The sequence below is a fragment of the Lissotriton helveticus genome, chromosome 9 (genome assembly GCF_964261635.1).
Source record: "Lissotriton helveticus chromosome 9, aLisHel1.1, whole genome shotgun sequence".
NCBI lineage: Eukaryota > Metazoa > Chordata > Amphibia > Caudata > Salamandridae > Lissotriton > Lissotriton helveticus.
The window spans coordinates 980,867,827-980,888,787 of NC_136070.1; the positions used below are offsets into that span (position 1 = coordinate 980,867,827).

General features: G+C 48.7%; 1 protein-coding gene across 1 annotated transcript in view; it reads right to left on the reverse strand.

Annotated features, from left to right (window-relative positions):
• Positions 1-20,961, reverse strand: part of FANCD2 (FA complementation group D2) — a 909,275-nt gene that overhangs the window by 377,556 nt on the left and 510,758 nt on the right. The window contains exon 31 of the mRNA XM_078661284.1: positions 16,682-16,810. Within this exon, the coding sequence (XP_078517410.1) occupies positions 16,682-16,810 (129 nt within the window). The remainder of the gene's footprint in view (positions 1-16,681; positions 16,811-20,961) is intronic.

A 20,961-nucleotide genomic window follows, 5' to 3' on the forward strand; every position in this document is an offset into this window, starting at 1 on the left:
CCCACCGATCCATTGTAATTTGTTGCCAATTGCGAAGGAAGGATGAAATTCTGCCGCCAACTTTGTAAGGTGGAGAGGAACTGGAGACCTGTGGCAGAGAGAAGTCATTGCCTTCTGCCTGCGTCCTTCTTCCCTCCTCGTCCGCGAAAGGAAGACTTGTTGTAGGCCGACTGGTTTGGCTGCTGTCTTTGCTGGTACTGGGGTTTGTACTGCTGATTTGAGCTGTATGTGGATTTGTACCCCTGATAGTCACCTCTCGAGGACTGACCCCTTCCTCTGGAGCCCCAAAAGGAAGGATTTTTGTATTGGAGGGTACCTAGAGCCCTTGCGGTATCAGTATCTTTTTTGATACCCTGAAGCATCTCATCGATGTGTTGCCCAAAAAGAAGTTGACCGTCATACGACATGTCCAATACCTTGGTCTGAACTTCAGGCCGGAAAGATGTTGCTTTAAGCCAACCTTGGCGCCTCAGGACTGCAGCTCCTGCCAGCTGACGGAACCCCGTGGATGCGATATCCATCGCCACATCAATCATCTCCAAAGCGGAACGCTCACCTTCAAGGAGAATCTTTTTCGCCTCTTCTTTCTGCTCTTCTGGAAGCAAATCCAAATATGGAGCGATATCTGCCCACCTTTGACGGTTGTAGCGTCCTAACAGTGCCAAAGAGTTTGCTGTACGCACTGTTAGAGCTGACATGGACGAAAACCTCTTCCCTATGTTGTCTAGCTTTCGACCTTCCTTATCTGGCGGCGCAGCCAAAGCAGCCTATGGATTTTTTGACTTGCGCTGCGCTGCCTGGGTAATGACAGAGTCCGGCTTCGGATGGCCAGTAAGGCAAGCTGGAGCTGTGTCAGGAGCTTTATATTTTTTGTCCAGTCTGGGCAGTACTGGAGGCAGAGATGCAGGGTTTTGCATTATTTTCTCCCCTTGTTGCCAGATGTAATCAATGATGGGAATGGACCGTACAGTCTTTTGGAATGGTTCCTTAAAATCATAAAGGAAGCAATCCTGTTGTGTCGACGTTACCTTGAGTTTGAATCGTAACGCCGCCCTTTCAAGGATATTGTGGAATCCCCCAATGTCTTCCGGGGGTGAATCCGCTTGTGTCTGTACAGGGGATGCTGGATCTGGAATCACGTAGTCATCCCATTTGTCTTGTGTGTCCTGGAGCTCCCCTTCCTCCCGTTGTTGCTCCTCTTCTACGTCTTCCTCATCAGAGGATGGCGGAGGACGCGAAGGAACCGGATCTGGTTGAAGGACTAGAGGAGGAGGCCGAGGCCTAGGTGGCGGTGCCACATCTGGCGGAGGAGTGGACGGAAACCTTTGCTTGTAGTCCGCAATCAGAAACTGCAGATCAGTCACTATGGAGGCAGGGAGACACACCATAGGCTGTAGAGGAGGCGGAGGAGGTTGGGATTCCTCCTGGTACTCCACATCCATTTTACGTGTAGTTCAGAAGGGCTGGTCGCTGTTCGGAACATAGAGCCCTCATCAGAGTCCTCAGTATCCAGAAGATGAGCAGGTGGGAATGGCTGGACCCTGCTCGGAGAGGTCAATTCCGGCGTGAGAGTACGCGTGGTCATCTTGAAGTGCATATAAGTACACTTCAAGGTAGGCGACTCTACTGTCGTCGAGCCCGTAGACGGAGTAGTCATCGACGGGGGAACGTCGACAATCAAACCAGATTCCGTCGTCGACGGCAGCGTCGTCGACGATGGTTGCTTCGTCGACGGCTTCGCCGACGCTGGCGTCGACGGGCCCGTCAACGGCCACTTCGACGACGATGATCTCATCGATGCTGAAACTGTCGTCGTCGATGGAGCCTTTACCGTCGACGATGATGAGGATTTCGACGATGTCGATGGAGCTTTTGTCGACGATGACGATTTTGATTTCGTCGACGATGAGGCGCTCGTCCATGACTTTTTGACAACAATAAGAGATGGAACAGACCTATCCGTCGACGACGAGGATGTGGTAGTCGTCGACGTTGATGTTAAAGATGACGCCATCGACGTGGAGATAGTGGCTGTCGACGTTGTCACAGGCAGAGCTGAAGACGTCACAAAAGGTTTCTTGAAGGCAGGATCTTGTTGAGAAACCTTCACAGCCATGGCCTTAGAACGAACCTCTGAAGACTTGGGCATCTTCTTTTGAGGTGGCTGCAAAGATGGTTCCGGGGATGACGTCCTAGGCCTTTTGGGAGAAGAGTGTACACTCCTAATGGAACACTCACTCTCACCTGAAGAGACTGCTTGGTGTAGGAGAGTGGGGTCTGCAATCCCATGGCCACCCCAGATTTTTTGCTTTTTGCTTCACTGATTTACGACTTTCCCTGGCTGTGGGCCTGCTAATCAGACCCACAGCCTAGCTGTTCTCTCTCTAAATTACAACCATGTACCTTAGGTGCATTTTACTCATTGGTACTGGGCCACCTTGTCAGTCCCTGTACAGCATACCTTAGGTATCCAGGGCATAGGTGTACCCAGGGCCTACCAGGGGCTGAAGCATGTATTATGCCACCCCTGGCTGGCCACCCAAACAGACACAACTGGCTGCACGACAGCTGGGGCAAGGTGGTGTAAACACCCTTTGCTTTAGATATAGTATTATTTTATTTATTTATTTATTTTATATGCTTATTGAGCGCCGGACTAGACTCCCGAAGGGGTATCTCCGCGCTATAACTGCAGATATGAGTAAAAATAAGAGTGTAACCAGAGATGATAAAATCATTAGTTGGTGGGAAACAGGTAAGTTTTTAGATTTCTTCTAAAGTTCATATGATTGGTAATGGACCTTAGTTCCAACGGCAGTGTGTTCCAAAGTATGGGTCCGGTATAAGCCAATGCACGGCCACCCTGCCTGGCTTTCTTAACTCTGGGCACCTTCAGCAATTGCTGATTGCTGGAGCGTAAGGAGCGTCCTGGGATGTAGGGCTGAAAGATGTCAATAAAATATTTAGGGCCCATCCCTATTAGGCTCTTATGTATAGTACATAAGGTCTTGAACTGAACTCGCTTCTTCACAGGAAGCCAGTGTAGACGAGTCAATAGGGGGCAGGAAGGTGTCCTTGGTGGAGCATTCATGACAATCCTTGCTGCAGTGTTTTGAATAACCTGCAGTTTCTTGACTTGCTCCTCGTTAACTCCAAGGAGCAAACCATTGCAGTAGTCTACCCTACTGATAACAAGAGCATGGACCAATGTTTTCCTGTAGTGGTCTGGTAGGTAGGGGAAGACCCGCCTTAACATCCCGATAGCCCGAAAGCAGGTGCCAGCTACTTGATTAGTGTGATCCTTGAAAGTAAGTTGTTGGTCGAATAGTACTCCTAGGTTTTTGACCTTGCTATTAGGAGTAGGGACAGGACCTAGTTCTTGAGGCCACCAATCCGATGACCAGAGTGCCGTCGCTTGACCGAACAACATTACTTCGGTTTTCCCGACATTGCACTGCAGACAGTTTGTTGACATCCAGTCTGCAATGGCACTCATGCCCTCTGCAAAAGATTTTTTAATTGCAGGTGTAAGATTTTTAAAGGGAAAAAGGAGTTGGGTGTCGTCAGCATACGACACGGGGGTGAACCCGAAAGATCTTGCTAGGTTGGCTAGGGGGGCCACATAAATATTAAAGAGTGTGGGGCTCAGACAAGAGCCCTGTGGCACTCCCTTATTGAGCTCCCTATGGATGGATTTATGGGAGCCCAACCTAACCTCTTGGGAACGCCCGGACAGAAAACTCTCCAACCACGCCAAGGCCTCTATTCCTATATCTAACCCTAAAATGGACACATATATTCCTATCAGTCACTCCTATGGCAGGCCTTATCAATCCTGAAGGCAGAGTGCTTGGAATTATGTGAGATGGTGCTCTGGCATGAGCTGAGCCCGTTTGCAGCCTGCGGAACCAAGTCCAAATAGCTGTTCCATGATAACGCTATACCATATACTCTTAAGTGCATTATAATCCTCGCGGTTAAATGCTAACTTTGGTATAGCATCATCAAAACATGTCGAGTAAGGTGTCATACGAATTGGAATACTAACCCCTCGCCAATTCTGGCAACGGGGTTAGCATTCCACCCTTCTAGAGGGACACGACATGCATGTAACTGTGAACCCCGGTTAAAGTCAGACACAGCCTCAGCTCCACAAAATGGATGCTGCCACCGAGACACAAGTCTGCCCTCCTGCTGCTGGGAGTCCTTCCAGCAACGGAGGCCTGGACAAAGGGTTTCCTGTCAGGGGCGGTGCTAGCACCATCCCAGACAGGATTTTGTATATCCCAGGTAGGCAGGGCTGAAAGGAAGGTGACTGCAAGTGGCACCCCGGTGCTCACTGTGCATATGCCGGCTCAAACCAGTTCCTGGGGCACACCAGCCCCTGAGCTGGGGAGAGACCGGACAAAGGAGAGGGGTGTAACCACCCCCCTCCTGGTCCCACCCATAGGGCAGGACTTAGTCGCGTGCCAGCCCCTTTTCTTAGGATAAAGGCAGGAGCAGGCCCCCTTCCCAAATTAGATAATCTTGAATCTTGAACTACTTTCCACGAAAGGAACTCTTGACTTTCTCTGAAGACTCTCCCTTGTGGCTAAGGAGTAGCCACCCTGCACCAGCAGGCATCATCGAAGCTCTTGCGGTTTGCTGCACGTCCATCCTCCGGATCAAGACTGCCCAGCTCGACGAGACCCGGATTCCCTGCCATCTCTGACCTCTACCTACATCATCCAGCCCAGCTGAGATTCGTGAGTGTGACGAGACCCGTGGGACCGGCCATCTTCAAGACCTGCACGACGCTTCACCAGCACGACCCCCGAGAGACCCTCGAGTAAGTGCATTGGGGTTTGAGAAGCCCTAACCCTAAGCAGCTCCAGCACTGAAGTCCAGCCTCCCAGCATCCACGAGATCTGCGTGGGGCCCTTCTGCTTCCTTGCTGCTTGCCACGTTGTCCGGTCACTTGCCCGTTGGCTAGTGACCCTCTTGACGACGTACCACGACGTTTTCACCGCTGGTCTAGGTCCCCTAGACTGGCCCTTGCTTCCTGTCCAACAAGAAGTACCCTGGACCCTCCTGGTCCACTCCAGACGCCATCTTGACTCCACCGCGTGGGCTTGCCTTTGCCAAGGTTTGTTGTTCAAATCCTGAGTCCAGCATCGCCGACAGCCTCGTGGGACAGCTCGCACCTCCAGCCTGGACGCCGACAACGCCTCCTAGCCCGTGTGACTGCAGAGTCCAGCGTCGCCCACTCACCTGGTCGAGGTGACTTCGTCCGGTGCCATCCTGGTGCCCACATAATCACTGGCTAGTGATTAAGAACTAAGTCCCCTCTGCTTTCAGGTCGTCTCCTTCACTGATCCAGCCTTGGATCACACCGAACATCTTCACTGGTCGCCTGCCAGCAACTTCTTCTTTCAGGCTCCATAGACTTCAACGAGGATTCCCGACGTCTTTTGAACCCTATGCAGCCGCGGCCCCTGGGCTAGGTAAACTGAGTATTTCGGTGCTCCAGCACAGGTTCACTATCCAGGTGTCCAGATCCTTTTTCGTTTTTAGTCTACCTAGTCGGATTCGTCCAGAAACAGTAACTTTAGAAACACTAGCATCCATAGACTTCTTCCCACATCCCGCGTGAGAGTGCACACTCTGCACCCGATCTCCCTAGGCCTCCTGACCCTAACCTTAGGGTTCAGTAGTGTAGTCCTAGCGATCCTGAAGCCTCTGGATCTCGTTACTTACCTGCTAGTATTTCGCATTCCACTTTTTGTGTATATGGTTTTTCGTGCCCCTCGGGCATTTGTGTAAATTGTGCAACTTGAAGTATTTTCGTAAGAGTTTTGTATTGTGCTTAGCTCCCTGACTCATAACGAGTTCAGGGTAGTCTTGTTATAAATAAATATCCTTTATTTTCATAACAACTTGTGTGGTGTCCTTTCACTTGGTGTTCAAGGGGTATATGTGATGGTAAAACAGCTGGCTTAACACGCCCTCTAGAGTTTAGCCTGAAGACTGCTCGTGTCCATGCTACTAGGATAGCTGGTCTAATAAGGTTGACTAACAACCAATCATCAATGAGGGTTGTTTGGTATGATACAAAGTGATCACTAGAATAGTGAACACTATATATCAGGCCAACTTCTCACACTTGGTCCTTGAGTCTCTGAAGCCATATCAGCAGGCGGCCCTCTCGGTCCTTGAGAGTTTTGGCTGAAAAAGTGCGGCAGACCTTACAATCTTTTGCTGAATGGTCAGGGTAGAGACAGTAAAGGCAGTCCTCATACCTGTCATCCACATGAAGCCTCTTCTTGCCACAAGAGGCACAAGATCTAAAGAGCCCCTTTTTTGGAGTATCAGCCATGGCTAAACTGAAAATCCCTCACAGAAAGACAATTCTGAGAAAAATCTGTGGAAAAAATCCAGAAATTCAAAGAAGCTGAGCAGAGCTCAGTGGAGACTCCCCGACGTGCGGTAGAAAATCTGAGGGACTAGGGCTCCTTCCAGGAAGGTTCTAGAGGGTGGTGATATCTGATTGGCTCATGGCCAAAGTTTGGTCCTTTTTACAAAAGGGCATGGATATGTTACTAATGAGAGGCCTCTGGCCAATTACTATGTATATGTCTTTATGACATTACTCTTTTATGTATCGGGGACTCCCACCCTGACGACGGGGAATGATTCAGGCATGTGAATCTATGAAAGATACCCATAATACTGGATAACAGAACATAATAGAAAGGGAACAGTACCTGGAGAGCTCAGGCTGTCTTCCATCCAAATACCAACAAGAACCGACCCTGCTGAGCTTCTGAATCGGACAAGAGTGGGTGACTGTCAGGACGGCATGGCCTTAGGCAACAAAAGTCTCCATGGAGACACCCAAATCCAACCTCCAGCCAGAAGAGGCAGCATTATGCAATACAGGTGGGTGTGACACCAAAGCCACAAGGTGGAAACATTCTGTATCCCACAGGAGAAGAGCAATCAATTGAAGGGAGAAATTAACCTGAGGTAATAACCAAAATGCCTCAAGTAAAAGTATGCCTCTATTGTAACAATTGAATTGTATGTCTCTCAATGGAAGGATGCAGAGGAAAAAAGTTCCAAAGGAATGTAAACCAAAAGCTGTGTACCATTACACCTGATGGATACATAGGGTAAGACAAGAGGCTTCCAAATAAAAACCGTAAACTAAGAAACAGAGCTTCCAATGTAAAAATAGGGCAGAAGTAGCAGAATCCTAGAGCCACAGTCAATGAAAAAAAGAATGGGCAATAAGTCCAAGTGACCGATATTACATAAGGATGAATTCAATCTCGTGATAGAGGATTCTTACAACAGGGGGCATACAAAAACCCCACCTACGGGTAGGAAAAGACCACATTTAGAGTTTCAAGAATGACAACTAGTCACCAACACTAGAACAACCGAACAAAAAAAGGGGACGAACACCTGTTCTGGTGATTAACACCATGAAACAGCCATAACAACATAACAACAGTGTTGGAAGAACAAAGACAAAAAAGAGGGACCCTTAAACAGGGACATCCCTTTCCAATAGTAGAGTGAGAAAAAAGAGAGTCGGAGCAGGCTAAGAGTCTGAACCTCCCCAGCTGTCCCTAAATCTTGGTAAGGTAGTGTCTGTGTGGGCACCAAAAAGGTAAACTCCATCAAACGGCATGTTAAATAAGACTGACTGGACAATCTCTAAAAATACAGAAGTACGATGCCATGTGCGCCTCATTAATGCTACAGCAGATGATATGGCTCGCCCGACTGAATCATTGGAGTCCATTCCACACATGATAAGCAACCTGGCCACTGTCCAAAATCAACTCGTTCAGTTTCCCCCTATTAGCCTCTGGAAACAAGGGCAATAGCTGCGCCAAGGAATCACACAAGACATGGGAAAAGCGCCCAAGGATGCAAATTGTGTTAGTGGAGCGGAATGCCCCACTGATGGAAGAGAAGATACGTTTTCCAAAACAGTCTTGCTTTCGGGACCCTTTGTCAAGTGGGGAATGGGGAAGGTTGTCCGTATCATGGGACGCTGAAGTGGGCCTGGACCACAAAACTGTGCTGAGTTGGTTGATGAATAAGGCAAGCGGGCCATTAAGGAGAGGGCTGTACTTGTGGGCAATGGTACGGTCCACAGGCATACCAGACAGGTTTAGACCCTGCCCCCACTAAAATATCAGAAAGTGCCTCACAAACGGGGAGCACTGGTTCAATCCCCGACTGGCCAGGATGAAGAACCTCAATGAGAGGGTCTGTAGAATTCTCCACAGTAGGCAGAGTCAAATATAAGACATTAGCCGCTCTTTTCAACTCTTCCGGAGAACTAGCATCAGAGGCAAGGTCAGGAGGAGATAAAAGACTAGAAGGGAATAAATCTAACCCGCTCACGTCACCCAACTCAGCAATCCAGCTGTCCAACATAGGAGGATCCAAAAGCACTGGTTGCTCTAAGGAAATCACCCCCTCATGTCCTTCCACCAACTGTTTCTGTGAAGCACCCACAGAAACCATCAGTTCTGTAAACCACTATGTAAATAACGTCTGACTGCGCCGTATCGAAATCTGCATGGAAAGGTGGAGGGGCGTTTGTCTGCGCCGTCAACGACGCAGACACAAGTGGGCGAGGGGGAGCCGACTTCACAATAATACCAATAGTGTTGTGCGCCGACTCCGACTCTGAGCCTTTCAGCACCACTAAAACATTTGCCGGAGAAACCACCAATCTTGTGTCGGAGTCAGTCGGCGCCACAGGTGGAAACCCCGAAGGGTCGTACACCTGCGCCACTCTGTCCAAGACCCGGACTGCCACCGAGGGCAGAACAACAGGCGAACTCGCAGTTTCTGCACCTGTGGGCCTACAGGTGCACCAGAAGAAGGCAAGGATCCAAAGACAAGATGAAGAGCATTGTAATACGCTTGCATCTGGGCCCAAGTTACCCTGACTCCAGGAAAAGCGGGAAGGTGCAGGAACCGAAAGTGCTCGTGGAGCATTGTTAACCGCCGGGAATGATGATCGGCAGGCACAATGGAAATATGAAAATAGGCATCCTGCAAGTCCAGCACTATCATCCAGTCTCCTGGGTCCAAGGCAGAGAGGACCTGAACAAGGGTGAGCATTTAGAAATTCTCTTTCTTGAGTAAGAAATTGAGGGTTCTGACATCTAGGATAGGATGAAGGCCCCTGACCTCCTTGGGGCACCAGGGAGTAGCAACCACAGGCTACTTCGGGCCCAGGAACCCTCTCTATAGCTCCCTTGGCCAAGAGAGGCTTGACTTCCTTGCAGAGCAAGGCTAGGTGATCCTCCGCCAGCTGATTATATGCTTGAGGCATTGAAGGGGGTAGTCTCGAAGGAGAGGGAGTAGCTCCTCCGGACTATTTGCAGCAGCCACCGATCCAATGTGATAGTTTGCCAGTGGTGGAAGTGATGGCGTATTCTGCCACCAACTGGCCGAGAGTGCTCCTGGAGGGTCTGACTTGGACGGTTTTGCCGTGGAGGAGGGGATGGTGGCTTGACTCAATTTCTGGTTCCCGGACCGGTGAGGCCAGGGTGAGCCATGTCCACGGCCCGCAGAGGTTGCTGAACTTGCGGGACCCTCTGGCCAGAATAGGGTTGGCGCGACTGGTAGCCCCTTCCGTACCCACGAAAGGAGCGAAAGCTGGATGAAGCCCTGGGGGCAGTAGTTAGGCCCAAGAACTTGGCTGTGGCCTGCAATTCTTTGAAGCGCTCAAGGGCAGTGTCCGTTTTGTCCCCATAGAGATGTGAGCCATCAAAAGGTCATGTCCATAAGGTTGGCTTGCATCCCGCGAAAACCCAGATGTTCATAGCCAGGCATGGCGATGAACTGCCACCGTTGTGAAATCGCTCTACCTACCGAGTCCATCGTGTCCAAGCCACATCGGATGGCGAACTTAGCTGCATCGGATGTTACTTGGGAGAGTGGAGCCCGGTCCTCCTCTGAGACTCTGGGCAGCACATGCGCTACCGTATCCCATAGAAAATGGGAGTAACAGCCCAAGAGGCATGCGTTATTCACCGACGACCGCGCAAGGCTGGTGGAAAAGAACATTTTCTTCCCAAAGTTTTCCTGACTCTTGGATTCACTGTCTGGGGGTGTGGAAGGGAATGCGCCTCGGGACGTGGAAGCTTATACTATCAAGCTTTGGGGGCTGGGGAGAAAAAGTAAGTCCTCTGGTGGGGCGATAGCTGCGGGCGATCATCCTATTCACAGGAGCCCCTGTACTGGCTTTGGACCAGGTCCCCAGAAGGACGTCTGTCAAGGCCTCATTGAAAGGCATTAGGGGTTCCGAGCTCGAAACCCCAGGCTGCAGGACCTCTGTCAAGACGTTTGCCTTGACCACTACTGTAGGAAGCTGCAGCTCAAGGACCTCTGCAGCCCTACGCAACACCATGGCAAATGTTGCTCCCTCCTCCGTAGCCAGGGTTGGAGGGGGAAAGCATGCCAGAATCTGGGGAGGTGTCCAGACCACTGGCCTCACCCAATTCCTCATACCAGTCCAGGTCTTGCTGTGGTGGAATTTCTAAGGGATCCGGTTTCCCCTCCCAATCCTCTTCCTCCATTCCTACCCCTTCAGAATAAGGCAGAAGAAACGTAATGGAGCCATACGGCCACGTCGGCGCCGGTCTTAGCACAGGAGAACGCCCTACCAGTTCCGTGTCATCGGGAATGAAGATCGGGGAGGCGCTGCCGTTGGGCGCCGGACACAACGCGGGGAAGGTAACTGTGGAGGTGCGACTGGCGTCGGTCTGGACCCAGGAATGGGTCTGCTCAGAGGCCGTGGAGCCGGGTGTGAGCCGCTGCCGCCACTGGAACAACAGGGGCCCCTCCATAATCTGAGCCTGCAGGGTCGGAAGGTGTGCCTGCCGGGTCAGGCCACCCAAATATGACACACATGGCATGGAAAAGTTCCTTGAGTTGGGCGGGGTTCGCTTCCGGCCCCAGAAAGGGAGGGAAAGACGGAACCGACCCAGGCACCCGCTCCGCTGAGCGGGGCCTCAAGCATCGAGGTTCCTCTGCCACGTCACGAGACGGGCGGGGCGAAGTCGAAGCACGCTTCGACTTCTTGTGCTTTTTGTGGTGACTCTTACCTGACTTCGACCACTACAACGAAGAAGACTTCGAATCGCCAGAAAGGTGCTCGGACCTTCCTCTAGACCGAGACCTGGACCGAGGCCGGCGAGGTGACCTCCGTGGTGCCGGACGCTGGGCCACGAGAAGCTTTAGGGACAGCTCCCTCAAAGCTTCCAGCTCCATAGGTGGAACTTAAACCACCATGGCACTGCCATAACATGGCCAGCCGTGTAAAAACCAAAAGATTAATAGTGTAGGGAAATAATCAAATAGGTATATAATTAGAAAAAGAGAAACAAAGACTCTGTTTCACCTCATCTATCACAGAAATGTTGTAATGCAGAGTTGGCCTGGGCCATCAAAGGGCATATGGACCAAAGCAAACTGGACTGCTTCTGAAAATCCTGAGGTTTGCAACCAGGCACAATGCTGTAGTGCCACAAAGGATGCCATGGCCTGGCCTACTGAATCTGTAGTATCCATGCTATATCTAATAATCAGCTTAGCTGCCTGATGTCCATCCAGAATCAGCTGTTCAAGATTAGATTTGAGGTCCTCCGGAAGTGTTGGCATCATAGTCTACAAGAACCCCATGAAGCATGAGAAAAACATCCAAGAACACAAGACGTGTTAGTGGACGTTAAAGCACAACCAGTCGAGGAAAAAATGTTTGCCACACAAATTGGTCTTCTAGAATCTCTATTTAATGGAACCTTAGGTAGAGAATCCATATTTTGTGAGGCTGAAGCAGCGTGAACAACTTAAATATGAGGGATAGGATGTTTTATGAGACAAGCTAGATTTCCCGGAGCAGGTAAGTGCCTGCAAGATATAGCGTGATCCACTGAGATTCCCGTACCAGGCTTTGCGCAAGTGCCCAGCAGTATGTGATACAGGGCCTCACTATATGGGAGAACAGGCTCTACCCCTGTTTGATCTTGATAAAGGACATCAATCAATGGATCAATGGACGTCTCCACCATAGACAGAGATAATTACAATACTGTAGCCACTCTCCTCAACATATCTGCAAAAGAGGAACTCACCTCAGCAGCAAGACTAGGAGGGGAATGTAACCCAGAGGCGGGGGAACACCCCAGTCCACTAGCCTCACTGAGTGCAGATAGCCAATTCTCACTATAAGAGGTGGAATAGTCTCCAAAATAGGCAGCAACAGCCCAGACTCTTCTTTTTCAGACACTACAAGGCGACTACCAGGAGCCCCACCATTAGACCTAGCACCATTGGTGTGGGTCTCCCTTCCATTTCTGCTGTTGCCTCATGTATTTTTGCTGGTGTTAGATGCTTTGGGAACTGTGCCACTGCTATCCAGTGCCACAGTGCAAGTACTCCCTATTGTAAATTGATATATTAATCAGTGGTTCCATGTTTGGCTATTTGGTTTACTTGTCAGACCCTAGTGTAGTGCACTGAGTGTGCCCAGGGCGTGTAAATCCAAATGCTGCTGGTGGGCCTGAAGCACTGGTTGTGCCACCCACAGAAGCAGCCTTGTAAAATGTGTCTAAGGTCTGCCATTGCAGAGCCTGCGTGCAGTCTGGTACTGTCATGCTGACTGGGCAAGTGCACCCACTTGCCAGTCCCTAAACCTTGCCTTTTCTTCATATCAGTCACGCCTATGGTAGTCCCAAGGGCAGGGTGCATTGTAAGTATAAGGTAGGACAAGCCCTCATGTGTGTGGCATGTCCTAATAGTGAATTACAGACATTTTCGGTTTTCACTATTGCAAGGCTACCTGTTCTCCATAGGCCAGAATAGGCAGTTTGATTATTACATCTTATAATCCTAACAGACTCAGAAAACTAGGTGGAAATTCGAATTTAGTATGCCTGAACACAGAAGGATAAAATCCATCTTTTAGTGAAGTTGGTTTTAACATTCTGTATTTGAAAATACCACTTTTAGAAAGTAGGTATTTTCTTGTCTAACCATCCAAGCCTGCCTCTGCTAGGTTGTGTATTCCTTGTCTGGAGTTTGAGTGACAGGGGCTGGGGGATTCCAGGAGTCAGGGTGAGTCAGCACAGGGCTGAATAGAGAGATCTGCATCTAGATGGGAGGGAGGAGTTGCACCTGGGACCTGAATAGGGCTGTGCCTTCCCTCCACAATGCTGGCTTCACCTCCAATGGTGCATCTGATGTCTCTGCCCTGCACTGTGAAAGGAAAGAAGGAGTCAACAGAGTGCTCCAGGACTGACCAGAACTGTTTTGGACTAGGCAAAGGCCTCTCTGCCTTCAGAGAACAAAGAGAAACTGTGTATAAAAGAGGGGACCCAAACCCAAGAACTTTACATCACTTTGGACAAAAAGAAGAACCCTTTGCTGAGGAGTGGAACCAGAGAGACTGAGGAGGGACTATCCCTAAGCTGAAGTGCTGCTTGGGGGATTGGCCTGCAGCGGTTGCCTGACTGCCAAAGAAAGGAGAGAGGAACTTTGTGTGTACTTTCATCAACTTGTAAGGATCTCCAAGGGCTTGAGGAAAGAGCTTGCCTCCTGCTGAAGTCTCAGGAACAACAGACTTCACCCACTTGCTCCCCAAGGGTTCTTTAGAAGTTCCTGCAGTTGTGCTGGACTTTTTGAGGAACTGAGCATCGCAAGGAAGTGGAAGCGTGACTCATGAGCAAGAAGCGTGACGCCGAACTGCCACTGACGCTTCACAACACGATAGCGCCTCGCATCTCCGGAGAAGAGGACCCAAGTCGCCGCAAACGCCGCCACATCACCAGAAATCGTGTTGCAGGGCCTGTATCAGCCCCCAAGAATGGCTGAGTCACTGCAGGGCCCTTGAAGCGCCTCACATCGCCGGACAAGAGGATCGACGTCGCAGCAGATGCCGCCGCATCACCGAGAAGCGTGTCGCAGGTCATGTCGCGGCTCGCATCGTTGTCAAAGCACCTCACATCGCCGGAGAAGAGGATCGACGTCGCAGCAGATGCCGCCGCATCACTGAGAAGAGAGTTGCAGGGCCTGTCATGGTCCACATCGTATCGCACCAAGAAGAAGACGACTTCTTTATTTCTTTGCACTAAATCTTCATCGCATCACGGCGTGCGTGCCGCATCGCCACGGAAGCGCAGTAAGAAACCAATGCATCACCTCCCCTCGCAGAGAAGAACCGATGAATCACCGTCCCTTACACAGCAGTAGGGAACCGACGCATCACCGTTCTTGCATGTAAGGAACCAACGCATCACCTTCCCTGCAACACTTTCGTTGTGTAGCGTTACACATCTTAAGGTACATTGACTCAAAGTGTCGCATTTTAAGATTTAAAGAGAACTAAGCTAATTCTACCATTTTTAAGCACAGTATTGTGGATTTTTGTCATTTGTGGTCTTGTGTTAAATGTATATAGAAGATACTTATTTTTAATATACAAACTTGTGTGGTGTCCATATGTAGTGTTGTCACTTGGTTACTGTATGTGTTCACAAATGCTTTACACACTGCTTCTGAGGTAAGCCTGTCTGCTCGTGCCAAGCTACCATGGGGGTGAACAGGGGTTATTTTAGGAGTATACCCCCTTACCCTGACTAGACGCAAGGGTCCCTATTTGTCACAGGTACCTACCTGTACCAACTAGAGACCCCCAAATCGAACAACTCCACTAACGCCACAACCGTAGTCGACGCCACCAGGGAGTCATATGATGCCATACCTGGCGTGCAGAGGTACTGCTGAATAATTTCCAGATCCGTCTGACGTCTGGGGAGAATTCAAAATTTAAGGAATCTGAGGCTAGATGTCTCTTTCAGATGCATGTAAACAGAATCAAAGTCCCCCTCCAGAGGGAATACCTCCCAAAGGCTCAAACAGAACAGGAAGTAGTGCAATCAACAATGCATCAGAGAGAGACCACTGAGGGATAGAACAGAATTCCTCAGAGGAGAGATATGCAACGTGATTGCGGGACCTAATAAATTATACTTACGTAGGAAGGGGAAGTATTTGACAATGAGGCCACAGAAACAGTAGTACACTGGTTGGAGCACCCTATTGGCCTATATAATAAAAAGGAAAATGTGATCTCCTCAAGCACCTACCCTGCATGAAGAGGCATTAAAATAGCCTGACAGGAGAAGCTGGGGAAGACGAAGAAGGTAACTGCTGATTCTGGTCTGAGTAACTGAGCACGCCTCCCCTCCCCAGCGTCTTGAGACCCTCACGGGTAAGTAGCGCGCGCTACAAATGGTTGATTGATTGATTGACCTGTGGTCATGGATAGGTTGATATGGCTGATGACTAAGTAGGGAATGCTCATGATATTTGTAAGGTTGTGTTAGTCTAGAGCTTCTGAATCATCGATGCTGCCTACAGGACATACTGTTTGCACATTCCAAGCCACAAGATATGCACTGGTACGTTTCAGTATAATGCCAAAGAAGCATGTACACTATAGAAGAATGGACCATCAAAAGTCAAAAGCGCATCCCACACATATTTTCAAGCATCTCCAGGAAGGTCAAAGAAGGGCAACCCAGCATGCCCAGGCTCAGAGGAGACTGTGTGACTTATGTCCACCAAAGCAGTTCTGAAGACGACATGGAGGTTAGAGCCAGAAAACTGGCATGGGGACAAGAAGACATGTTAGCAGCTTATGATTGTTGAACGACTTAGAATGATGTCATGATGAAGTCGACCTCTATCCGACATGTACTGAACTTGGAAAGGGAAGACTACCTCTGTAATGAAGCTGCATATCTGTGTCCATCCCTGGAGCAGGACCCGATGTGGAGCAGACTTCATCGCTCATCATGGCCTCAAAAAGTGAAAAAAGTTTGATTCCTGTCCTCAACAAACAAAGCCAAGAAGCCATGACAAAAAGCAAGCCTGAAGGTGTGAGCAGGACCTAAACACCCAAGGAGAGTATTGTGAGAGGCGGAAGAAGAACCTTGAAAAAAGTGGGAAAATGAAAGGTATTTATTAGGAAATATATTTATGACAGCTTGACCTCTTCTTCCAGAACATTACCCTGTAAGCGATGCAAAGCAATTGCTTTGTAACAAATTGAAAGGAAGAACAACGCTGGATCTGTATTGAAGGGGTTGGGAAAAAATAATTGATGCAAGAATGCTGGGGTAGCACCATATATAGTGCATGAGAGTTATTTCAACGTGTCTAAATCCAGTCTGATGCCTGGGAAGATTCATGATGTGAGGAATCTGCAGGGAGATGGTTCAATTAGAATACCATATGTAAAAATAAAATACACCCATAAGGTGTATAATCTTTTCTTGACCTACAAGACTGTCAGATGTACCCACTAGTTCTGTTTCCTTTATCAAATTAGCACTACTTAAATAGATTTCACATGTTTAAATAGATTAATCAAGCTATGCTGGCAAATCATGTGATGTATGTTGCTTACTACATTCTCCGGTTACAACTTAACATATGTTTTTTATCCTTTGAAGTGTCTGGTCAATGCTCTTCATAAACAAATAAAGAAAAGAAGAAAAACGTATTGCAACAACGTAGAACACAATGTATTGTGAAAGAAATCCTACTACACAACCTGAAAAAAATGATTTAACATTGTCTAAGGTGAAGAAAGCAATGCTACCTGGAAGTAATTGTGCATATTCTCCATGTGGTTACATAGTGGGTTCAGCAGCTGTACCACACTTTGCACAACTTCCTGGGCCGACTTCTGGCGCAGCTGTGAGAATCCAGTGGTCCTGCTTCCTTTAGTCTATAATTTTAAGATAATTAAAAGACAAAATATAGGAATGGTAGTACTTAAGATTAAAACATTGAAATAACACATTTAAAAACAATGTGAAAATGATGTTTTAATTATCAAAAAGCAAAGATATACTAGTTCACAAAAAGATTAAAAAAAGAGATTACCAGACCACCAAATTATAGAGTAATAGTAGTGTGTTTCACAAGGATGAACAATTTACTCACTTTCCGTAACACTCTATCTGGTGGATGCTCTACCAAACCACAGATTCCTCGCCTTTGAAATTTCCTCAGGAACCAGACAGGGTATGTAAAATTATTCCTGCATCAGTTCCTGCACACCGTCGGGTCTCCAACAGAGACCATAGGGGCATTGTCCCATCTCTGAAAGTGATGACTCGAAGTAATATATATAGGGGCCACCCTGCATTCTGACTTCCGTTTATAAAAGCAACTGTTGCACCAGGTGGATAGTGTGCTGATACCTAAACTTGGACTTTATGAGCTATCCGATGTCGACTATACAGAATGGAAAGGCGGGAGGACGGTCAGGAATTTGCTGTTCAATCCACCAGAAACCGAGTTGCTTTAGGGAAGTAACTTACTCTTCAGATGGATTCTTCGTACATAGAGACTGAGCAATGTCAGCACTTTTGATAGCAAACATGTCCAGGTTCGGTACAGCCACTATATAGTTGGCCATCGCATAATGACGGATGGCCATTATATGCTTCAAAACGCCTGACCACACTTACAAAGCCTGGAGAATCGACTCCGGGGTTTGTAGGGGTTACCTGCTCATGAAGGGGCACCCACACACTTATAACCCAGCACCCTGCCTTCAGGATTGAGAGGCCTGCCTTAGAGGTGACCTCAGATATAGGGAACCTTATATCTGTTGTAAATTGTGCTAGCACCAGCTTACACAGGCTGCAATGGTAGGCCTAAAGTCACAGTTTGAGTGGTCTCACATGGGTGGCATAATATATGCTGCAGCCCATGGGAGACCCCTGGTGTACCTGTGCCCTTGTTATCATAGTACCATATACTAGGGACTTACAGGGGTACACTAGTACCAATTGTGGAGGTACAAAAGCACTTACCAAGTTAAATTTAGGGAGAAAGCACAGTGACTCGGGTCCTGATTAGCAGGATCCCAGTCAGACTAGTCAAAAAACCATACTGACCCCATCATGAAATGGAGGTAACCATGAAAGCAGATCCAACTTTCCTACACAACCCCCCGCACCCCACTCCAACGAAAGGATATGAGACTAACCTTGCCCAGTTGAGTCAGTGGAAATATCTGGAGAGTCCATCTGCATTGGCATGGTTGCTCCCAGGTCTACGTTTCACAGAAAAGTCCATCCCCTATAGGGAAATGGACCATCTCAAATGTTTGGGATTTTCACCCTTCATTTGTTTTAGCCATAATAGGAGCTTATGGTCTGTCTGAACAATGAAGTGAGTACCAAACAGGTATGGCCTCAACCTCTTCAAGGCCCATACCATGGCAAAGGCCTCCTTCTCAATAGCTGACCAACGCTTCTCACTAGAGGTCAAGTTTCTGCTTATAAAAGCTACTGGTTGGTCCTGGCCATCTGCATTAAGGTGTGATAGAACTGGACCTACCCCTATCTCAGACGCATCTATCTGGACAAGGAAGGTTATGGAGTAATCAGGACTTGGGAGAATTGGAGCAGTGCACATGGCAAGCTTCAGGTCATCAAATGCCTTCTGACAGCTAACTGTCCACTGAACGTTCTTAGGCATTCCTTTGGAGGTGAGATAATTAAGGGATGTCACTATGGACCCATATCCCTTAACAACCCCCCTGGTGTGCCCAGTCAGGCCCAAGAAAGCTCTTACCCGAGTCTGGGTAGTGGGAGCAACCCATTCCATTATGGTCTGGATTTTGCTCTAAATGTGGTTGAACCTGGCCTCCACCTACAACTTGGCCAAAATACACAACCATGCTCTGCCCCATATGGTACATTTTGGCGTTGGTAGTGAGGCCTGCCTTCTGCAGGGCCTCCAGAACATTCCTGATGTGGTCCAGGTGATCCTCCCAGGTAGAGCTAAAGACAGCAATATCATCTAGATAGGCTGCACAATAGGCTTCCCGACCTATGAGGACTTTGTTCTCCAACATCTGAAACGTGGCAGGTGCATTCTTCAAGCCAAAGGGCATCACAATAAATTGATAATGCCCACTAGGGGTTGAAAATGCTCTTTTTGGTTTGGCATCCTCAGAGAGTCGGTTTTGCCCATAACCAGCTGTCCGATCAAATGTACTGAGATACTTGGCTGAGGCCAAAGTATCTATAAGCTCATCTGCACTGGGAATTGTATCGACATCAGTCCTAGTGATTGCATTGATACCTCTGTAGTCTACACAAAACCTCATCTCTCTCTTACCATCTTAGGTGTGAGGTTTTGGCACAAGGACTACAGGACTAGCCCAAAGCCTATCCAAAGGTTCAATGACCCCCAACGCCAACATCTTTTTGGACCTCAGTCCTGATGTAGTCTCTGACATTGTCAGACTTTCTGTAGATTTTACTGTTGACAGGCAGTCTGTCATCTGTGTCCCCTTCATGGGTACACCAGGTGTTTTGACTGGGAATCAGAGAAAACAAGTTTGAAAACTGGTTGAGGACTTGCCTACAATCAGATTGCTGATGATCAGTGAGGCTGCCTGCAACACGGTCCTGAGAGAGGAGATTAGGAAGAGGATCACGTTCTTCCTCCTGTTCCTCATCATTTGCCATGACCAAGCTCATGTCAGCCCTGTCAATGAAAGTTTTTAGGTGGTTCACATGAAGAACTCTGTGAGGACGTTTGGGAGTGCCTATGTCGACCAAGTAGGTGATCTCACCTTTCTTCTCAAGAATAGTGTGGGGGCCACTCCACTTGTCTTGGAGAGCTGCTGGGGACAGGCTCTATCACACACACTTTGAATCCTGGCTGGTAAAGAGTCAGCACAGTCTTTTGGTGATGCCAAGCTTTCTGAAGCTCTTGGCTGGCCTCAAGGTTTTTGCTGGCCTTCTTCGTGTACTCAGCCATACGTGAAACACAGGCCAAAGCCGTAGTCCACAATGTCCTGTTTAGGAGGTTTGAGAGGTTGGTCCATCCCTCCTTAACCAAACCTAATGGACCCCTAACTGGATGTCCAAACAGAAGTTAAAATGGGCTGTATCCCACCCCCTTCTGAGGAGTTTCTCTGTATTCAAAGAGAAGGCAGGGTAGTAAGACATACCATTTTCGCCTGAGCTTTTCTGTGAGTCCCATGATCATACCCTTGAGGGTCTTGTTGAACCTTTCAACAAGCCCATTGCACTGTTGATGGTAGGGTGTGGTAAACTTGTAGTTTACACCACATTCTTTACACATTGCAGTAGTTATGTCACTAGAAATGAAGTTTGTACCTCTGAGAAGACCTCCTTAGGAAAGCCCACTCTGGAAAAGACTCCCAGGAGGGCCCAAGCCCCATGGGAGCTGTATTGGTCCTAAGTGGAATAGCTTCTGGATAGCTAGTACCATGGTCCACCACTACTAGGATGCAAGTGTGTCAAGATGCTATTGGAGGGTTTCAAAGTCCAACAATGTCTATCACTACCCCCTCACGGTAACCCCAAACACTGGGTGTGGAAATGTGGGTGCCTTTGTAGTGCCACCTTACTTACCACTGGCTTTGCAAGTGACACAGGAGCGACAAAACTCCTTGGTGTCTTCAGACATATGGGGCCAGTGAAATGAGGGACAAGCCTGTCCCAAGTCCTGCTTTGCCCAAGATGTCTTGCAAGGGGAATGTCATGTGCCAGGGATGGAAGAAACCCCCTGTGCTTCTGAGGTATGACCAACCACCTGGTGGCACCAGACTTGAGGTCTCTACTGTAATAAAACAGGAGCCCATTTTCCCAATTGAAGCTATGGGACCCACTGATACTCCCTGCCTCCTCAGCAGCAGCTTGCTGACTAAGCTGTTCAAGAGAGGGGCAGGATTTCTGCTCCAGACTCAAATCTGCCCTGGAAAGAAACCCTGCCCCCAAGAACTTTGCCGTGTCAGGCCCAAGTTCCTCCTGGACAGTTCCTTCCCAGGGGCTAAGATCATCCCCCCTCAGGAGACTGGTCTTCACTGGGAGTCAGGGAGGTGGA